This window comes from Biomphalaria glabrata, chromosome 5, assembly GCF_947242115.1.
Source record: "Biomphalaria glabrata chromosome 5, xgBioGlab47.1, whole genome shotgun sequence".
Taxonomy (NCBI): Eukaryota; Metazoa; Mollusca; class Gastropoda; family Planorbidae; genus Biomphalaria; species Biomphalaria glabrata.
The window spans coordinates 37551894-37571658 of NC_074715.1; the positions used below are offsets into that span (position 1 = coordinate 37551894).

General features: G+C 35.7%; 1 protein-coding gene across 9 annotated transcripts in view; it reads left to right on the forward strand.

The window, feature by feature from the left end:
- Window positions 1-19765, forward strand: part of LOC106059556 (uncharacterized) — a 152667-nt gene that overhangs the window by 97413 nt on the left and 35489 nt on the right. For 8 of the 9 annotated variants that reach the window (XM_013217281.2, XM_013217267.2, XM_013217204.2 and 5 more), the window contains 3 exons: window positions 6359-6606; window positions 8858-8981; window positions 15293-15581. In XM_013217281.2, the coding sequence (XP_013072735.2) occupies window positions 6359-6606; window positions 8858-8981; window positions 15293-15581 (661 nt within the window). The remainder of the gene's footprint in view (window positions 1-6358; window positions 6607-8857; window positions 8982-15292; window positions 15582-19765) is intronic. The other variant, XM_013217261.2, reaches the window with a different exon arrangement.

The following is a 19765-nucleotide window of genomic DNA, read 5'->3' on the forward strand; positions in this document are numbered from 1 at the left end:
TTTATTGTTAGTTTGTTTGTTGTTTTATTTTGTTTGTTGTTTTAGTGCCCTAAACGTAAGTGCATGACTGAATTGATTTCTGTGTCACATCTTTGTCCCGTAAACAGAATGGTGAGGACTGAGTGTGAGATTAGGTGATCATTCAACCGTAGCTGCGTAGCATCCTACCGGAATGTGTTTTCCCTTTGCCTTTCTTTCATTTCTGCCTAAATATCTTATCTCAGCCGTTGGAGATTTTCCATTGATGATTTCATCGCCCTTCTGCCTCGGGGGATGGCACAAAGCGACGGGGAGGAACTGGTGTTACTAAATAAAACGAACAAAATGTATTTCATTGTAACTGTTGCACTCCGCTCTGATTGGCGCACTGTACAAGTGACACTATGACATATCACAATCGATGTCACTGACATGAACATTTTTTTTTAAAGTTTTATTAATGCTATTTTTATCTTCCAACCCAGTTTCCAAAGTGAGTGTAATTTCGTTTTGCTTTGCTCTCCCCTTCAAATAAAATAGAGTAAATCTAGATATTAGATGTATATATTATCATTACTATTCTTGTTTGTTTTTTTAACTACAAACTAAAAATTATCATTAAAAGTCGTTCACCTCATTTGGAAATGAAAAAGTTCAGAGAAAAAAATACAAAAGTCTAGCTCATACAATGGCCACAAAGTGTTCGAAGTCTAAACTGGTGCCAATACTTGACTTCAATATGTATAAACATGAATTAACCTTATAACAGCCATTGGAATTAGCTGCAATGAACTAGCTGTAATAATAACTAAAATATTTAATGTTTGTCCGTGTTTTGAGGTTGATTCTTTAAAGTTACTTTGACAAAATAACATAGACATAAGTCGTTTTTTTTATTTAAGGGGACGTATTCCTGGACAAAATCTTTTTTTTTTTTTGGTCTCCGATATCGATTTTTAGTCAACATTATAGAATAGAGCACAATCCTTTTTCTTGACAAAACATTTCAATTGCTAATATCGGTTTCTAATACATGTTTTAAGCTGTTTCTTTTTTAAATCTGTCTCCATCCAGTGTCTATACACCAATGAAGAGTTTGCAAGTTAATAAGCGTAGTTTTAACCAAATAATTTAAAAATCTTGATTTCAGAAATTGTTTGGATTTATAATTATTATTATCATCATCATCATCATCATCATCAGGCTTACGTGGTATCGAAAAGTGTCATTTAATGAGAAACATTCGATGAAATTTGAGTCACAAAATAATAATGTGAATGTCATGACCGATACGCAATTTAAGAAAGTGTCGTGGACTGAAACATATTTAAGAAAAAAAATACAATATATTTCATTAATTTACAAAGCTTATTTCAACTCACTCTGTCTGTCTGTCTGTCTTCTAAAAAGTTTATTCACGTTATTTCTCCCACACCCAATCTCGGATCAAGCTGAAGTTTTGCACAATTTTTCTTTTACCTGACAACACAAGAATCAATTAAAAAGAAAAGTAACCAAGTTATTAATTAACTATTGGTAATTAATTAATTTGTTTGATATCTCAAACAAGGGAAATAATTTGTACTTGGCTGAAGTGGTGGTATAAGCTGAATGTCTTAATGACTTGGATTTTGAATTTCATGTTTTTAGGAAGCCCCTGTGTCCACATAACTAATGGTTTGGTTACCTGAGATTAGTTGGGAAAGTAAAGTCGGTTGGTCGTTGAACTGGCCACACGACACTCTCGTTAATTAGATTACCGTTAAATCTTCTGCTCCAGGGGTCGCATCGTCTGAAAGGGGATACTTTACTACAATTCTAATATTGATTGATTGGAGTCAATGAAAAAAGTCTTAAGTCTATGTAAATATATCAACAGGAACATACAAAAATGCATACAACGACAGCACAATAGAACCGTTTTAGAGTGTGTCAATTCTGATATCAATAAACTAGACAAGGAAGTTTGGTGCTACACTGGCAATTTATTTCAACTGAAGCTCTAGTCTTCATTTTAATTTTAAAATATACCCGCATATTTAAAAGGTAGACATTGAGTTGTACAAGTTTCATTTAAAAAGCTACCTTCTGTAAGTTTACTCATTTTGATCTGCTGCTTTATGTAGTAACCACTCCTTACGCTCTGTTAGGGATGGAGTTTAACCGTGGACTCTTGTTTTATGCGACTAGTAATTAATAATACGAATGATTTATTAATGATTTTATTCGAACTAATTAGCGACAACAAAATCGGACAGGTAGGGCCTACACACTTCAAATGTTGTTTTTTGTTGTTGTTTTTGAATAAATTGGGAAAAAATGTTTTATGTTAACGTAGTTTATATCTTTTTGGTCATAACATTTTTTGTGTAAACTCTGTTGGTGTCAGTTTAATAGTTCTGTCATTAAAGGCAACGTTGTATTACTACAAGATGAGGAAATTGAACGACTTAAAATCAATAGAGCAGACAAGACCACATTGGCCTGTCTCGCTTTAAACCCATTAGCTTTTCAGAATTATCGTTATCATTGAAGGGAGGAGGGCTGCATTCTTTTTTATGTTTCCTCCAAAGCAAAGACTTTTGGTCGCCTCCGGATGTCATTGAAATCTGGCAGACTGCTGTTTCACTCGAATCAATTCTGTGTAATCAAATTTCAAATCATATTTGTATTTTAAGTTTCAACAGTATTTTTAACAGTTTTATCTTCTTTATGCAAATACTCTAACATACATTATCATTAGCATTTATTGTTAGGGCAATTCAAGGTTTGAATATGAGGTCATTCTTTTATTACACTATCTCTTATCAGCTTGCATATTCTTTTTGAGAAGAAACTGGTAGCATAAAAAACCTTCTTGGAAAAATCAATGTCAGTAAATAACAACTTAAAAGTTTCAATACCAAGTTAGATTTAAATAAAAATCATTTACACAGCAAAAGTTGCATGCACATAATTCAAACAGACCTAATTAAAGTCGACAGTCATTCATCTACTTAGCACAGATTCAAACTCTACCTTCCACATAGATCTGGACCTAGAGTTTGCACTCAATTTTAAACGCTTCTTTAATACAAGTTCTTTACATTGTTATGTACTATGACATCGTATGAAATGTTTGGAATTTGAGCTTAAATTATACCTGGGTTTAAGGTCAACAACAAAAGACAGATTTTGTTGTTTTTTTATGCGTTTCGACAAGCCGAGATCCTCAATAGTGAAAGCATTTTGAATGTTAGGTTTCTTTCAATGGTTCATACTAGAATTAAATTAAATTACTTTTCTTGGAAGTTCATTTATAAAGGTGAATGCAATATGGAACAATGTCAATACTTCTTTTGTTGAACTTGAGTTTGTTTCACTTTTTCTGAGTTGTTTGTTTTGTACCTAAACTAAAAATACAATGCATTCTGGTTCATAGATTGAATTGAATTCGTTTTCGCAATGCTTAAAGTTATTTATTTATAAAATAATAATATAATTTTATTCTTCTTGAGAAAGTTTGTCTTAGAATTGTGTACTACACTTATATAACGAAATCCACGTTCATACCAAAGTTTCACTTCAACATTGTATGTGAAGTTTACATCAAAATGTTGGATTGGATTCAATGATATCATTGATAAGGAAACTAAAAGCCTGTGTCTGTTACGTTTTGCAATTGGTGTCTTGTCTTCGTAAAATGTAAAAATCGTCAGAAGTCGGTCCACTAGTTATCATAAGAATGACTTTCTCAAATAGGCGTCCAAGTTAGTTGTTTTTTTTTAATGTTTTATATATTTTTAATTTTAGTATCGGTCGTATAATATGTACCCATCTTTTTTTTTTATTTCATCATTAGTATTACTTTTATTAATATTATTATAATTTGAAACTTATTATTTAGGTATTATATTGAGCAAAATTAAGAAAATTATCATATATTAATTAAAAATCCATATCACTATCTTGCAGTTAAGTTCATTGATTTCCATCTTTATTTTAAAATTATCATCTTATTAAAAGTCATGGTTCCAGCATTCTCCTACAGATAATCAGACATTCAAACTTTGTAAGATTTCAATACAATTGTATGAAGGTGAACTTGGTTTCAACCTTGACCTGTAATGAATTACCACAAAAGGGATTCGATTTTTAGAAAAGGCATTTTAATTTAGTTCTAGCAGTTTAAAAATCGATAAAAAGCAAAGATCAATTTCTCTCGGTCTGTATGTTAATAAAAGAACTGCAGAGATAGAAATGATCAGCTGTGCTTTAATGTCTATTTATAGATCTATTTTCTAGAAAACCTCTCTCTCTCTTTCTCTGATTATAAAAATGTCCTCAGCGTGGCCCTCCGGTGGAAACGTCCAGGGGTGGAACTGGATAGGCAAAGAACGAGTAGCGAACCAGGCCTTCTAGCAGGTCTCCCTGGGTGAGCTTTTGTTTTTTTTTATTTCACTCGGGGTGGGGATGGAACAAGTAGCCTGCAACCCAGTCCAAAAAGTCGTTCCACAAAGGGTGTCGTCATCAGTTCCGGATTGCTGGATTGGCGACCCTCGCACGGGACAGTGGCGGTTACATTATAGGAATATGAGACAAGCTCCCCGCACTGTCCCTGACACTTATAGCGGTTGACGAGGCTCGGGGACGGTGCGCTGTGTACGCGGCACGGCCCGGTCTGGCCCAGTCAATCGATATGGCCGTCTACCGCTAGGTGCCCTCAGACAGGACATGGGATGAAGAATCCCAATGTCCAGGCCTGGTGGTTGGATAAAAGCCTATCTAACTACAAACGGGATGAACGTTTTTTTTTTATGTAAAGGGAGATTATCGTAAACGCATTGTTAAATTTATTTATACGGTAGTTTCCCTTGAATGTATGGATCGCAAATGATTTCAAGATTTATGTAGGCATATATATGGTCAGTTGTTGCAGCGTAATTAAAACAATAAATAAAAAGACAATCATCTAAATCTGTACTTCATGTACAATACACCATCTACAAAAACAACAACATATATACCATGAACACCATTAACAGAAATGAGAGATATACTATTCAGTGACACATAGAGACATTTACATACTTTGTCATCCTTAAAGAACAGCACAATATGTCACATTTACTATGCCCTGTGCGGACGATTTCTTTACTTGCAATCTTTGCACAAAATCATTGGCCTAGATTTAAAATTAATTATTGTGCTAAAAAAATCGCGAATTATTAAAAGATCATTTTCACTCTATTAATTGCTTGCATTATAAAATGTGGTAGAATGTGGTCATACAGAGTGTACATTAAAACATCGAAGCTTAATGACTCAAAACAAAATTGATAACATCAAACTTTAAAGATTAAACTTTATTCTCTTCTGCCTCTACAAAGATTAAGAGACACCGGAATAAAGGCAGTTTGATATTTAGTCTAGAAAGTACATTCTGAAAGTCAGGCATTAATGTTTGTGTTGTCAATCAGAACTAAACGCTTCGACTACATCTCTATTATGCCAAGATACTTTGTTTTCGTATCAATGCATTAACTTAGCTTGACAATTTTTTTTTCAATAATTTCACTTGCGCGTATATTCTTCGATGTTTCAATTTGGGGGGAGGGGGAGGAAATGTTTTCAGAAAGTTTGTGAAACAAAACTCCTAGGCGGGCGCTGTGGGTCATTCGTACCCTAACATTAAGTTACATACAAAATCATACTAGTTTGAATACAATGAATGTGAATTTGAAAGTCTCTTTGCACTTCGAAATTGTTGAATGTCCCACGTCCAGACAGCACCAAAAACAAAAGCGACCTCTGAAAACGAAGGGTGTGAACAGCAGAAGGAAGGGGAAAAAATGTTTAAAAAATCTTCTCGAGAACTTGGAGTTGACATGTCATTGGTTTAAATCTTACCAGAAACTTCTTTAACAGTACTTTTTATTTAAATTTGTGCAGAGTATTCATATATATGCATCGAAATCATTCGAAGACCCATGTATTGAAAAGTTTTCATTCATTCAAATCTTTTGCTTAAAGTTAAAGTGAAATTGTGTGCATGGCTGTTAGGATTACTTACGATGCTAAAAGATAGACTCGACTCGGTAAAGTAGGTACTTCTTGCAGAAACAATGCTGAATAGAATCTATAATACCAAAAACAATGTTTTTTATTACTACACTTAAAGAAATAATAGAGTTCAGTTATTTTATTATTTTCTCCACACTTTTCTCTTTTATATTTTTATATCGGTCTCACGGGCAATCATAATTTGTTGTTCATCGAAGTCAAAACCACGAACTATATTATAGCCTATGATTTGAAACGACATCCACTAAGTACTCATATCTTTTGTTGTTGTACATGATCATTGTTGACCATAGCCTCGCTTTTGTTTCTACCACAGGGAGTCTTTCAAGGACGATGATATGTCCCCAACATCCACATCCAATGAGAGCACAAGTACCAGGCTAGCCTCCGCCCCCACCACCACGGACGAAGACGCCATTTCCAGCAGCAGCAGACAATGTGACTCGGTCGTTCCCTTCATGCCTCTCCCCAAAGCCAAAAACAAATCCTCTATGGACAGTCCACCGGACGATGTCGGGGCATTTTTTGGGCACCCACTTACACGAGCTACAAACGCATTAAATGGTAGGTACAGGATTTTAAGGACATCTGGCATAAATTATACGTTATGTCTGGTGTTTATACCAAACAATATACATTAAAGTTTATTGTAAGCTTTATATTTTAAAAATACATACACAGTGATTTTGTACAGTGATTTTTGTTCAATTGTTTAGTTATGTGTATATGTGTATATTTACTGTGTACAACAATGGAGAGTCCATACCTTTAAATAAAGAAAACTATATATAATAATAAAGCATGATTAGTCTGCAAAGGGCAGGATAGTCAAGTGGTCAATCTCAAGAGTGCCGATCAGATGTTTGGCTTGAGTCCTGTATAAAGTATCGCAATATCTTCACATCAGTTGTTCATATAAACCTAACGTCATCTGACCTCTGAAAGGCTAACTTCAATGTGTGACTGGGAACACACGACACTGCCAGGACTTACAACTTTTGAAGGTTGACAGTTTGCACTAATTTCTATCATCCCTTGCATCGTATAAGAATGAACAAAAACTCTCCACAGCAGAAAACTAAAAGGCAGAAAGACAAGAACAAGTCAATTAGAAAATGTCTGGATGGTCACAAGAATGGGCTTGCTCTAGAGTTCACCTTCTCGTTGAGACCAGCAGATGACTCACACTAAGTGTGAGCTAGTTGTCCCAACGTGTCTCCAAAGTGATAGAAGAAGAAAAAACAATTAATTTTATACGCATCGCTAATTGTTCAGACCAAAGTTTGCACTAATAACAGATTATAGGAAATTTGTTACACTTTTTAGAGCGGTTTTTGAGTCAAATATCTAGATGTGAATCATACTCACATCTACCTGTTTAGCTGTTTGTTGTTGTACATCTACCTGTTTAGCTGTTTGTTGTTGTAAATGTACATGTTTAGCTGTTTGTTGTTGTACATGTACTTGTTTAGCTGTTTGTTGTTGTAAATGTACTTGTTTAGCTGTTTGTTGTTGTACATGTACCTGTTTAGCTGTTTGTTGTTGTACATGTACATGTTTAGCTGTTTGTTGTTGTACATGTACCTGTTTAGCTGTTTGTTGTTGTACATGTTCTTGTTTAGCTGTTTGTTGTTGTACATGTACTTGTTTAGCTGTTTGTTGTTGTACATGTACCTGTTTAGCTGTTTGTTGTTGTACATGTACCTGTTTAGCTGTTTGTTGTTGTAAGTGTACTTGTTTAGCTGTTTGTTGTTGTACATGTACCTGTTTAGCTGTTTGTTGTTGTACATGTACCTGTTTAGCTGTTTGTTGTTGTACATGTACCTGTTTAGCTGTTTGTTGTTGTACATGTACTTGTTTAGCTGTTTGTTGTTGTACATGTACCTGTTTAGCTGTTTGTTGTTGTACATGTACCTGTTTAGCTGTTTGTTGTTGTACATGTACATGTTTAGCTGTTTGTTGTTGTACATGTACCTGTTTAGCTGTTTGTTGTTGTACATGTACTTGTTTAGCTGTTTGTTGTTGTACATGTACATGTTTAGCTGTTTGTTGTTGTACATGTACCTGTTTAGCTGTTTGTTGTTGTACATGTACCTGTTTAGCTGTTTGTTGTTGTACATGTACTTGTTTAGCTGTTTGTTGTTGTACATGTACTTGTTTAGCTGTTTGTTGTTGTACATGTACCTGTTTAGCTGTTTGTTGTTGTACATGTACCTGTTTAGCTGTTTGTTGTTGTACATGTACATGTTTAGCTGTTTGTTGTTGTACATGTACCTGTTTAGCTGTTTGTTGTTGTACATGTACTTGTTTAGCTGTTTGTTGTTGTACATGTACATGTTTAGCTGTTTGTTGTTGTACATGTACCTGTTTAGCTGTTTGTTGTTGTACATGTACCTGTTTAGCTGTTTGTTGTTGTACATGTACTTGTTTAGCTGTTTGTTGTTGTACATGTACATGTTTAGCTGTTTGTTGTTGTAAATGTACCTGTTTAGCTGTTTGTTGTTGTACATGTACCTGTTTAGCTGTTTGTTGTTGTACATGTACTTGTTTAGCTGTTAGTTGTTGCTGAACATTTATTGTCATTATTTTAAATGTTAACTGTTAAAATGAATCAACTGTAATGGAGGGCAGTAAATGATGAGACAAAGATCATAGTAGATATGAAACGAGAAAAGCTAAATGGACCTTCAGACGTGTCAAATGAGCTCTGATATCATTAGAGTGTAGGGAAAAAATTATCATCAATTTGCCTGTTAGTGTTCTTATTACGTTTAACAATTGAGTTTTATTGGTTTGACTATTTGCTCCTGTCCAGGTGAAGGTCTGGACACCAATGCTAGTGCGGTGGCCTTGTTACATGAATACATCAACTTACCTCCACTAGAGCGAGAAGATATCAAAGGTGATGACAAGCTGAATGGGCTTTTGGAAATCATCGGGTAAGTTGATCATCTCGACAGGTCCGTTATCTACCAGGATCTTTTCTTCTCTACCTGGTGGGCCCAAGCCAATGAGATACATTTGAAGGGAGACAGTGTTTTTTTGTTAACATTGTTCTCCAAAGTGGCACGGTTCCCATAATGATATGTATTAATTGCAGCATTCCAATGTATTATCTGAGGGAGGGACTTCCCAATCCTCTGCAGACGTTTTCATATTGTTAGTTTTGTTTGATTTGTACAAAGCTTATATCAACTCACTCTGTATGTCTGTCTGGCCAAAAATGTGTACACGTTATTTCTCTGACACCCAATCTCGGATCAAGCTAAAATTTTGCACAATTATTTGTTTTACCTGACAACACAATTAACTATTAATTATTAGCTAACTATTGGTAATGAATTACTTTCTTTGGTATCTCAAACTAGGGAAAGAAATAGTACTTGACTGAAGTGGCGGTATAAGCTGAAGTAGTACCCTTTATAGATTGTCGTCTGAGGCTTATTACAAATTTAATTACATGAATGATTCAAACTAATTGCTACACTTAATATAAGCTTTGTGTTTTTTTAAAGTATTTTCTTGTATTTTGCTTGTTTTTATTTGTCACATAATACTTTCATCTCTCTTATGTTATTTAACAATCTTAACATTTCGACCTGAATTTGTTCAAGACATGTGACCGCTCATTGCGTTTAAAAGGTTTCTGTTTAAGGCAAGAGACCGCTCATTGCGTTTAAAAGGTTTCTGTTTAAGGCTAACCTAGTGCACAATACATTCCTCTAGTGATTGTCTAAGACTGTGACAAAGTATGAAGTCTCTCTACACATGTTTGATATTCAATACATTCCTCTAGTGATTGTCTAAGACTGTGACAAAGTATGAAGTCTCTCTACACATGTTTGATATTCAATACATTCCTCTAGTGATTGTCTAAGACTGTGACAAAGTATGAAGTCTCTCTACACATGTTTGATATTCTCTGAGGCGGTTCGTGTTCCCCATACGTAACACCACACAAAGTGGAAATCATGCGTAATCTTTAGTTCAATATGTCACATGACTTGTCATAGTAACGAAACTCTCTTCAGTGTTCAAAAAACACCTGACAGTTAGGCATGACATTTAGGCAAACACCTTTGGGTACCGTTTTACTCACTGTGTTGTGACCCCCTTCGGCTGCTTCCTTGGGAACAATCACGTACATTAAACACACATAGTGTAACTGACACTGAATTCTTTGTCCAATTGTAGTCCTAATATAGCCAGTTACCCTAGAGATAGTCTTACTAAAGAAAGACATAGATGAATAGAAATACTCCCTCCGTACTGTATAGATTTAGTCATAAAAGAACTTGTTAGAGCTGTCACATTTCTTTGACATTCCTTTCTAAGTTTGGACTAGGCGTGCTCAATATTTAATGTTCAGTGTGTGTCTGTGTGTGTAAATGATATTAGTAAATAAAAATAAATCTACTTCTTTACCCATATTATCTTTATTCCTTTGTTTGCGATTTTGACATTGAGTAATATTTTCTCATAAGCTTTGGTACAAAGTTTATGTCAACTCACTCTGGTAAAAGGTTGCACGCGTTATTTTCCGACATCCAATATCAGATCAAATTTTGCACAATTATTTCTTTTACCTGACAACACAAAAAGGAGTTTAAAAAAAATGAAAGAAAGAAATTCTACTTGACTGAAGTGTTATAAGCTGAATTAGTCCCCTTTATAGGTCGCCGCCCTAATTTGAAACAATAATATATAACTACACAATCTTCTCTACACACAAGTACCACATTCGGAATATAATAATAACGTCGGCCACAAGTTCAAATTCAGGTCGTAAATGTTTTTAAAAACCAATTTCGGTAAAATTCACCCAGATATCTCTTTACATCCCCCCCCCACTGGCCCAGATAAGTGATAGGATCATAGCGTAGTGAGAAAGTGATAGGATCATAGCGTAGTGAGAAAGTGATAGGATCATAGCGTAGTGAGAAAAATAAAATAAAAATGAAATAGCGCTAAACAAAAACAATTAGTAAAAATAATATTAATCACACAGATTTATTGTTGGTGGTCTAGATCTATTACAAATTTAATTACATGACTGATCCAAAATAATTGATACACTTACACTTCGTATATCTATAAGCTTTTTTATTTTTATTTTTTTTAAATTATTTTTTAAAGTTTTGGTTGTTGTTTAGAATTCTTATTATAAGCCTAGACTCTCTTCGAAAAGAAAAACGTGGAAAAAGCTGGCTGGAAACTGGGCGGGTATTTGAAAAAGGGCTCTAACGATTTTCCTAAAAATTCGACAGTTTATGTATATCAGTGATGCCCAAAATACGGCCCGCGGGCCACATCCGGCCCGCGATACAGGTCTAACCGGCCCTTCAGAACTTCTCTCCACAATACAATCAATGGGAATGTAAAATATATGATACAAAAATAACCAAACCGTGTCCTTGCCATTTTTAGTTGACTTCTTTTGGTAGCGCCGTGATTGGTAGCTTGCTGGTCAACATTGGAGTGTTGAATAAATGGGAATGCTGAACAAAAACTTGGTTTTGAGTGAACACAATAAATAGAAAAATGGACAATTTTGTTTTGTACAGAATACCTAAAGTATATCTGTTTTAATGGAGTATTTGCATTGCAGATTGTCATTCAGAAGTTTGAAACATCTAACTAATTGCTATAGAATTAATGTTGGATACAACTGGTTTCTAATAAAAATCTCGTCTGCTCTATTGCTTTTCCATTTTCGCAATGATGTGGCCCGCGACAAGAGTGTGGGGAATTTATTTGGCCCGCGGGCTGAAGAAGGTTGGGCATCACTGATGTATATCATTGGACAAAAATAACTAGCTAATTGAACACATCGTGAAAACTTTGGTTTGACCGTTATCATTTATGCAGAGTTATCCAAGAACATTTCTATTAACACGCTCTCAATGGGGATTACCTCCAATGTTGTTGTTTTTTCGTATTCAATTAGAAGTTCAATAAATATAGAGACATACATGAACAGTCTGTAGACTTAATGAACAGCAAATGTAGGCTCCAAGTCACTCCAAGAATGTGTTGAAATAAACAAATGTAAAAGATTATATTAAATAGTACAACTAGATTCTAGATTAATGTTTTATGCAAGTGTCAATGGAAAATCTCATGCAAATATGAAGACATGACATGCATAGAATCAGAAATGATAGACCACTATCAGCTTTATAAATTAGGACTTGATTTTTGAAAAAAAAACTTAACATTTTTTTTTAAAGATTTTTAAAAGTATAATTCTTTTCGAGCTTTGTTGTTGTTTTAACAAAAACTTATTTGGAAGAGTCCACAACCAAATACGAAATGAGAAATGTTTTTTAAAATGTATTTTATGTGCATTTTGTATGGTTGTAGCAATATGACATCTTCCTCGAAATTTCTTATGGTCGTTTGCATTGCGTCTTTTGTATGTCTTTGCTGACGTTCAAATGCCGTATTTTATCTTATATATTACAGACGTTCCTTCAAAAAATAAGTATATAAGAAATACACAAGGAAACGCTTTAACTAAGACTTGAATTCCTTTTTGAAAACTTTAAGCTTTATTACAGGATTCAATCCAAGCAAAGCCTTCTCTGTGTATACTGCTATCAATAACAGGCCTACTTAAAAGAAAACCCTAGCGGTCAGTGTCGCAGTGGGTGTGTGTGTCCGTGTCAAGTTTGTTTAACACTTGGCAGCTGGCAGCCTGACACCGTACAGTGTTACATGGCACAAGTTCGTTTTCCGGAACAGCAAATGTCTACTGTTAGAGTACCGTGTTCACCTTGGTCGCCAGGTCCAGCCCCCTTCTCACACATTGTTTAGGAAAAGTGTGTATATCACTTTTATCTACTGCTTGTAAAGTTGGACCATATTTTCTCAGTCTAAATATAATCACAGTATCATAGTCCCATAAACAGTGAAATGGTATCTTCTTACTTATCTAAAGCCTTTTTTTGACAATTACGAATGCTACATATTTTCAAGTTCCTCTTGATTCATGCTAGAGTCGTAATTTAATCTCTTCTCTCTCATAACTGACATATAAAATGTAAGAGGTTTAAACTGGCTTTCAAGATAAGGAGATCCGATGAAAGGGCTTCGTCCCTAGTTGTTATCCTGTGCTAATAACTCTATTAGAAGACGTAGCCAACGTAACGGGTGTAGATCTAGACTCTAGATCTGCAGGGACATCAGACAATGTCTGACTGAAGTGACGCGTCTTGCATCGATTGTTTTGTCTTCCCGATGCTTGACACAAACAAAATCTTATTTACGTAATGCGAGAGTCAAAGGGAGATAATCGTGACGTAAAAATCTATACCTACAAAATAATAGAAACCCTTAATTTTGGAAGGAAGAAAGACCAGCAAACTAAAATGTCCCTGGACATGTCCTGCAGACGAGAAGGGGAGTATAATTAATATCATTGTCCCTGCCTCCTCCCCAAACGTCCATCTGGACACAAATATAATCTGACTTTCACAACTAGGGTCTGGTAGTCTCCACTGGGAGAGCCACTGCCGACCATGTAGTAGCTAATGACCGCTGGTACGTTTGATCGAGTGTCGTCCATTCACACGTTCAGGTCATTGTGGAAGGAGGTATGGGGACCTGGGGGCGGGACAGATAAACATGTCGAGCACTGTCAAGGGGGAGGGAAGCAGTGCCATGACTCAAATGGCCACTTGACCTGGCCCTGATTTACGAGTGACACCAGGTGTAAGTGCGGTCAATACGTCACTACCGGGAGCGAGTGTCTCTCCCAGGCAACTATCCTAGTGTCAGAGCAACACTATTGTCCAGATGACAGTGAATGAAATAATAATGATGCTATATCCTTGAGATTACTAGATCAATAATAATGATGCTATATCCTTGAGATTACTAGATCAATAATAATGATGCTATATACTTGAGATTACTAGATCAATAATAATGATGCTATATACTTGAGATTACTAGATCAATAATAATGATGCTATATCCTTGAGATTACTAGATCAATAATAATGATGCTATATACTTGAGATTACTAGATCAATAATAATGATGCTATATACTTGAGATTACTAGATCAATACTAGATCAATAAGTGTTACCTTACACTATAAATGAGACAGAAATAATTACCTCCAACCGGGGCCAGATAAAGATAGCGCTAAAATAATCTATTATGGCTGATGAGGTAGAATACTCAGTATCAATAAAAAAATAAACACTATATTTATTTATTTGTTGTAATTACTATTATATAGCGAAACCTTTATACTGTAAGCCAGTCCAATCTCCTTTGTAGACCTGGATGGGAGAGTGGGTATTTGAGAGAAGGTGATGCCTTGAGGCACTCAGACAAACAACTTAGCTATAGTCGGGATTGGAACTCGAGCCCCCTTAATTGGCAGCCAAGCGGTTTCCTTTGTAACTCAGCTACTCATCCCACAGCGGATACTTTATATGAATGCGCCTATTACAAGGGAAAATTTGACTTACGACAAGACCTTACTATAAATAATTGGCTTCAATTTTTACGTATTTTTGCATCGTGTCTTCGAGTGTTGCATACAAAGTCTTCTATTTCTTGTATGTTTGTTTCAAGGATCTAGTTCTGAAATGCTTTCCAATTCTAAAATCTCTGTTGTTATCTTTTTTTGAAATATGTATATTTTTTGTTCGATATACTTTTGATTTTCAAATTATTTTCTTAGCAGCATCTTCACCAGAAGATAATATTAAACAACAGTTTTTACCTAGTTCAGTGTTTCCCAAAGTACCCCCTCAGTGGTACGGGAAGACTTTGGAGGGGGTACGCGTTGCATCTCATAACTATGCTGATTTTTTAAATTACCCAGGTATTAGCTTCTGTTAATAAATTAAAGTGGGGGAGGGGGCGAGGGATACTCAACATACACAAATTATAAAAGGGGTACACATAGGTCAAATGTTTGGGAAACACTGACCTAGTGGAAAATTATTTTCTGTATGGTGGTTCCAAACAAATGTAAATTTAGCAGAGCTTTTCTATTTCGGAGGATCATCTCCTCAGCCTAGGAAGTAAGACCATAAAGGCGGCGGGAAGGGGGAACTAACATTGGGGAAACAATTCTATAGATTTCTGAACGTCAGTAATTACTAAGGAAGTCACTAGACCACATTATGTACACTTGGTTATATGGACTATTTCTATTCACTTGTATCATTCAATTAATAAACCACACGAATATTAATTATATTCTTAAATTTTCTTTCTTCAACCTAGCAGCTCTCAGCATACAGATCCACCGATGTCAACAGCGACAGAAGTGAATGTAAGCCCTTTGCCTACATCGGTAGTGGTGGCACCGGAACCAGGTGCTCAGGAGATCCTCACGACTCTGGAGGATGAGGTGGAGTCAGTGTCTGATGGCGACTATCTCTTCCCCGAGTATAACCTGAACAAGTATCTCCTGTGCGGGAATCAGGCCGATAGCCCAACAGATGGGAAAGAGCTTACCAACGTTGGCTCACGTTGCACGACGCGGTCTAAGTCTACTAAAGACATGAATGAGGTAAGGAATGAAAGACTGGAACCAGCAGTCAGTGAGTTGAAGGATACATGAAATAATGAAAGAAGAACGGCATTATTGAAGATAGCAGTTTTAGTGCTAAAGCAAATCTGAATAGACTCGTAGTAGAGGCACTAAAGGTCGTCAGGTGTTAGTATGGTACCTTGTCACTGCTAGAAAGTGTTGGTAAGACGAGGTCCCGGGTTCGAGTCCACATAGTAGACTTCGTATGTCTATGTTATATATATTATTCACTCAAAAACGATTGTGCTCTAATGCTGCTACAATATGTTACATGTCATGGGTACTTTCTTAAAGATCTTGAGTACGGCTGGTGTTATGTCTCCATGACAACTGCCTTTATTTTCTTAGTGAACTTCTGACTACTTTTTCTAGATAGAATCAAATAGACATTAAGTTTTTCCATAGACATTCTTTAAGTTGTTTCCATTGGAATGAATTTCTTGCACTATTGCTTGTCAAACTGGCATCTTTCTGTGCAGATTGCTTTCGAAACGAAGAGATTGATTGGGGGGGGGGGGGGGCTTGCTAATGATTCCTCCCCTTCATTTCCCATTGAGTTTATGAACTAAATCTGTGATCTGGAACTTTGAAAGATGTCTAGCTTGATAACAGATGGTCAGTAATATCCACCACCACCACAACAACCTATAATGATTAATTAGAAAGGCTTCGTTTTGGCACGATTATGTATGTAATGGAAATAACAATTGATAAATAATTCTTCGAACTTCAATAGGGCAACCTTTCTTATTTTAATAACTCATTTTAAATCAGTGTCTCCATCGTCAGATCTGTTAGGCCATTCTATATGATTTGGTAGCGCAAACCATAGTCTAATCTAGGTCGCCCGATTATTCAACATACAAGAGCTTTGAAAAGGCAACCATTAAGAAAAGCCTTTTATCAACACTGCAACATTCTTAATATGTTCGTCAGAGCAAGGCCCTCGGGCTCTGAAGGTCCCAGCCACCGGGCCACGCTCCAGCAGACACTATCAATACTTTGCTTTTGTTGGATCTCAGCGACATTGTGAATCGGCAATTTAAATTGTGTGTGTAACTGTCAGCAAGTAGATGTGCCACTGGGGTCATATTTAGATCATGGTTGGTTGGTCTACCGTCTCAAAAGAAACCGAGAAATGTTTGCAATCCTAGTGTTCATATTATTTCATTTAATTTTCTGTTCTTTGATATAGGCCTATAGTCAGTATACTTGTAAAGACGGTTCAATACATTTTAGGCTGGCTTTACATTTCCATTACAGTTAGAAGCAAAAAAAATAAAAGTTCAATCTATATCACTTGTGTCAAAAAGTATTTTTAGTAGCTTCTCTTTGAGAACATTTTAACAGATAATCACGTGGTACGCCACTTGAGGCTAAATTTCTATTGTATTTGAAAACCATGTTAACACCTTCAAGCTGCTAATCTCAAAGTCAAAAGGCTGTCTCGTTTTCTACAATGCAACATGCCAAAACAGTACAAAACCATTACATTCGCGGAATCACATTCGCAAGCTTAGTCCAGAGTAAAGAGAATATCATTGTTGGGTTGAGCCTATCACATGAGGTTTTGAACCTTGTTGATGTCCAAGGACTGAGCCGAAGGTTCTTCGAGCCCTAAGTTTGAAAAATAACCAGTTTGGACGCCAAACAGTAAAAAAACCTGTGAGAATACAGTTCTTTTTGAGAGAGTGTGGTTCAGGTTGTTATAAAATGAGAATTGTGCATCACTTGATTCGTGAATTTTTCTCTCCTTGCTACAAGAGTCTACAAAAATGCAGATATGTCAAAGTATACATTAGAAAGACTTGTATTTAATTTAGATCAAAACGGTTGATAGATAAATGTATCCGTGGAGAGGACATGTTTTTAAAAGATCATTAAAGAAGACTGAATATATTACACTTGGAATTTCATGAGTTACCTCCCTTTATTAAAAAAAAAAAAAAAAAAAAAAAACTTGAAGTTTCATCGTGTTTTCAAATTTGCAATATAAATAAGCAATAATTCAGTGCTCTGCGGGAGTTCAGTTTTTATGTGCATGTGAATTGTTTTGAATATTAATGATGCATCTCAGAAATAATTTTTAGTTGACTGATTTCAAGCTAAATTTTTTTTTTAAATATAAACGCGCTCATAAGGAACATTCACTTATTGCTTGAACCTTTGACTTTTGTTTATCTGGCCCTGAATGGCTAAGGTAGAACGAAATCAAGTTGTTTACCCATTTCTTGGCCTTCGTTGAAGTCATTCGGAAGTATGTGTGGAGGCATCTGTAAAAGTATGTGTGGAGCTGTGGAGGTAATGTGGGGGAGTATGTGTGAAGGTAATGTGTGGGAGTATTGTGGGAGTGTGTAAGCACTCGGGATTTCTGCAGTGCATGCAACATTGTAAAGATCAGTTTCATTCTTTTGCTTACAAAAGTCAGCTGTGAGTCCTCCAGAACTTTCTAAAGAAGGTAATAGAGTTGATAGTCTTTCTTAGTTTTCCAAATTAATCTTCTCTCTTTAAACGCCACTACATTCCTGGACCTGCAGACGTTTCACTCCAGAGTATTAAGTTTAAACATATTTAAATACTGTCCGTAAATTAGTTGTCCACAAAAGGGTCAATGTCAAGGCACCGGTTTAAACCGGATATTCTTTGTGATAGAAACATTATTCAATGCAAGATCAATCTACAAAGATATATTATAAATTTTGCAGCTATTTGTGGAAATCGCGAGCTTTGTCGCATGAATGTAAATTCGTCTTCGAAGCCTACTAACACATTTTAGGTCATCTTAAGTTTTACAGTACTATGTCTTTAAAGTAATTCAGTTATGTAGGTCATTTTCACGAAAGTCATTCAAGATCAACCGATTGACTTTCGGACTGATAGCCTTTTGTGCACGAGTCGAGATGAATTCGAAGCGTCTCGTTTCACTGATCTTGCAAAGTTGTTTTCCCACATTGAACTGCTTCGTCTCACTTGGTTCACATTTTGTAAGTACAGAGAAAAAAAAATATGATCACTTCTTTGATTCAATATTTATACCTGAACACCAAGAATGTTTCCTATTTCGGACACAATTTCTATTCTTTTATATCTTGTCTAGTTGAACTAATAAAAAGGTACAAGTGACAACGTTAAGTTTTACACTACTCTGTTATCGAGCTGAATTCTAACTTATTTTTTTTGTGAATAGCCTTTGGTTCTTTCTCATATTCATAACCAGAGGAACATGTCCTAAATGTGTGTCTTGTTCCATAGTTCCAGTCTAATAAACTCTTTTTAAGTTCCACCCACATTCGACCTGAACATCTACCTCCACACTTTTCACCTACAATCTGTCGTCAACATTGTTGTTACCAAAGTTCTCTCGAACTCCCAGTAAATAAAGACCAAAGTATCAGGCAGTACATGAAATTTATGACGAAATAATACCGTATTATTTTTTATTAGGGCGCGACCTAGAAAAAAAAAGATTGAATCTAAACGCCCACTCACGTCTATTTCTAAACAAGTCAAAGTCCCAAGCTGAATGAGAGTTGGTTCAAAGTAAAAGCAGCTACGACCTACAATTTTAGCATTATCTTATTTGTAGAAGTTTCCCATCTCCTGCACCAGTGGCCTCGTCAATATAATCAAGATTTAACTGATTGAAGAGCGAGTCGACATAGCACTTCTGAGGAGTGCCCTGCTTCGCCGAAAAGAGTTTAAATTTGACATGCTCTTATCCTTGTAACCCCACCCCATGAAAAGGAGAAGGCGCAAAACTTGTATAAATACATTGTGTGTGGGTGTGACGCTTGTATAATGATTACATTTCGTAATTGACACAACTATGTCTTGTGAGACAATATCGAAGATTCGTGAAATGGCATTAAATCAAAGCCAAATAGAAAATTGAACATTTGAATATCACAAAGGTGAGTAGTAAACTAAGTAGCGCGCACACTCACACAACAGAGACGGTGTTGAAATGAAACACAATAACAACTGAACCAGTTTTACAAAGCTTATATTAACTCACTCTGTCTGTCTGTCTGTCTAGCAGGATATATTTTATACCTTTTTTTCTCCCACTTCCCATTCTCAGATCAAGTTGAAACTCTGCAATTATTCATTGTCAATGACAACACATGAATCAATCTAAAAAAAATAACAATAAGCAATTGGTT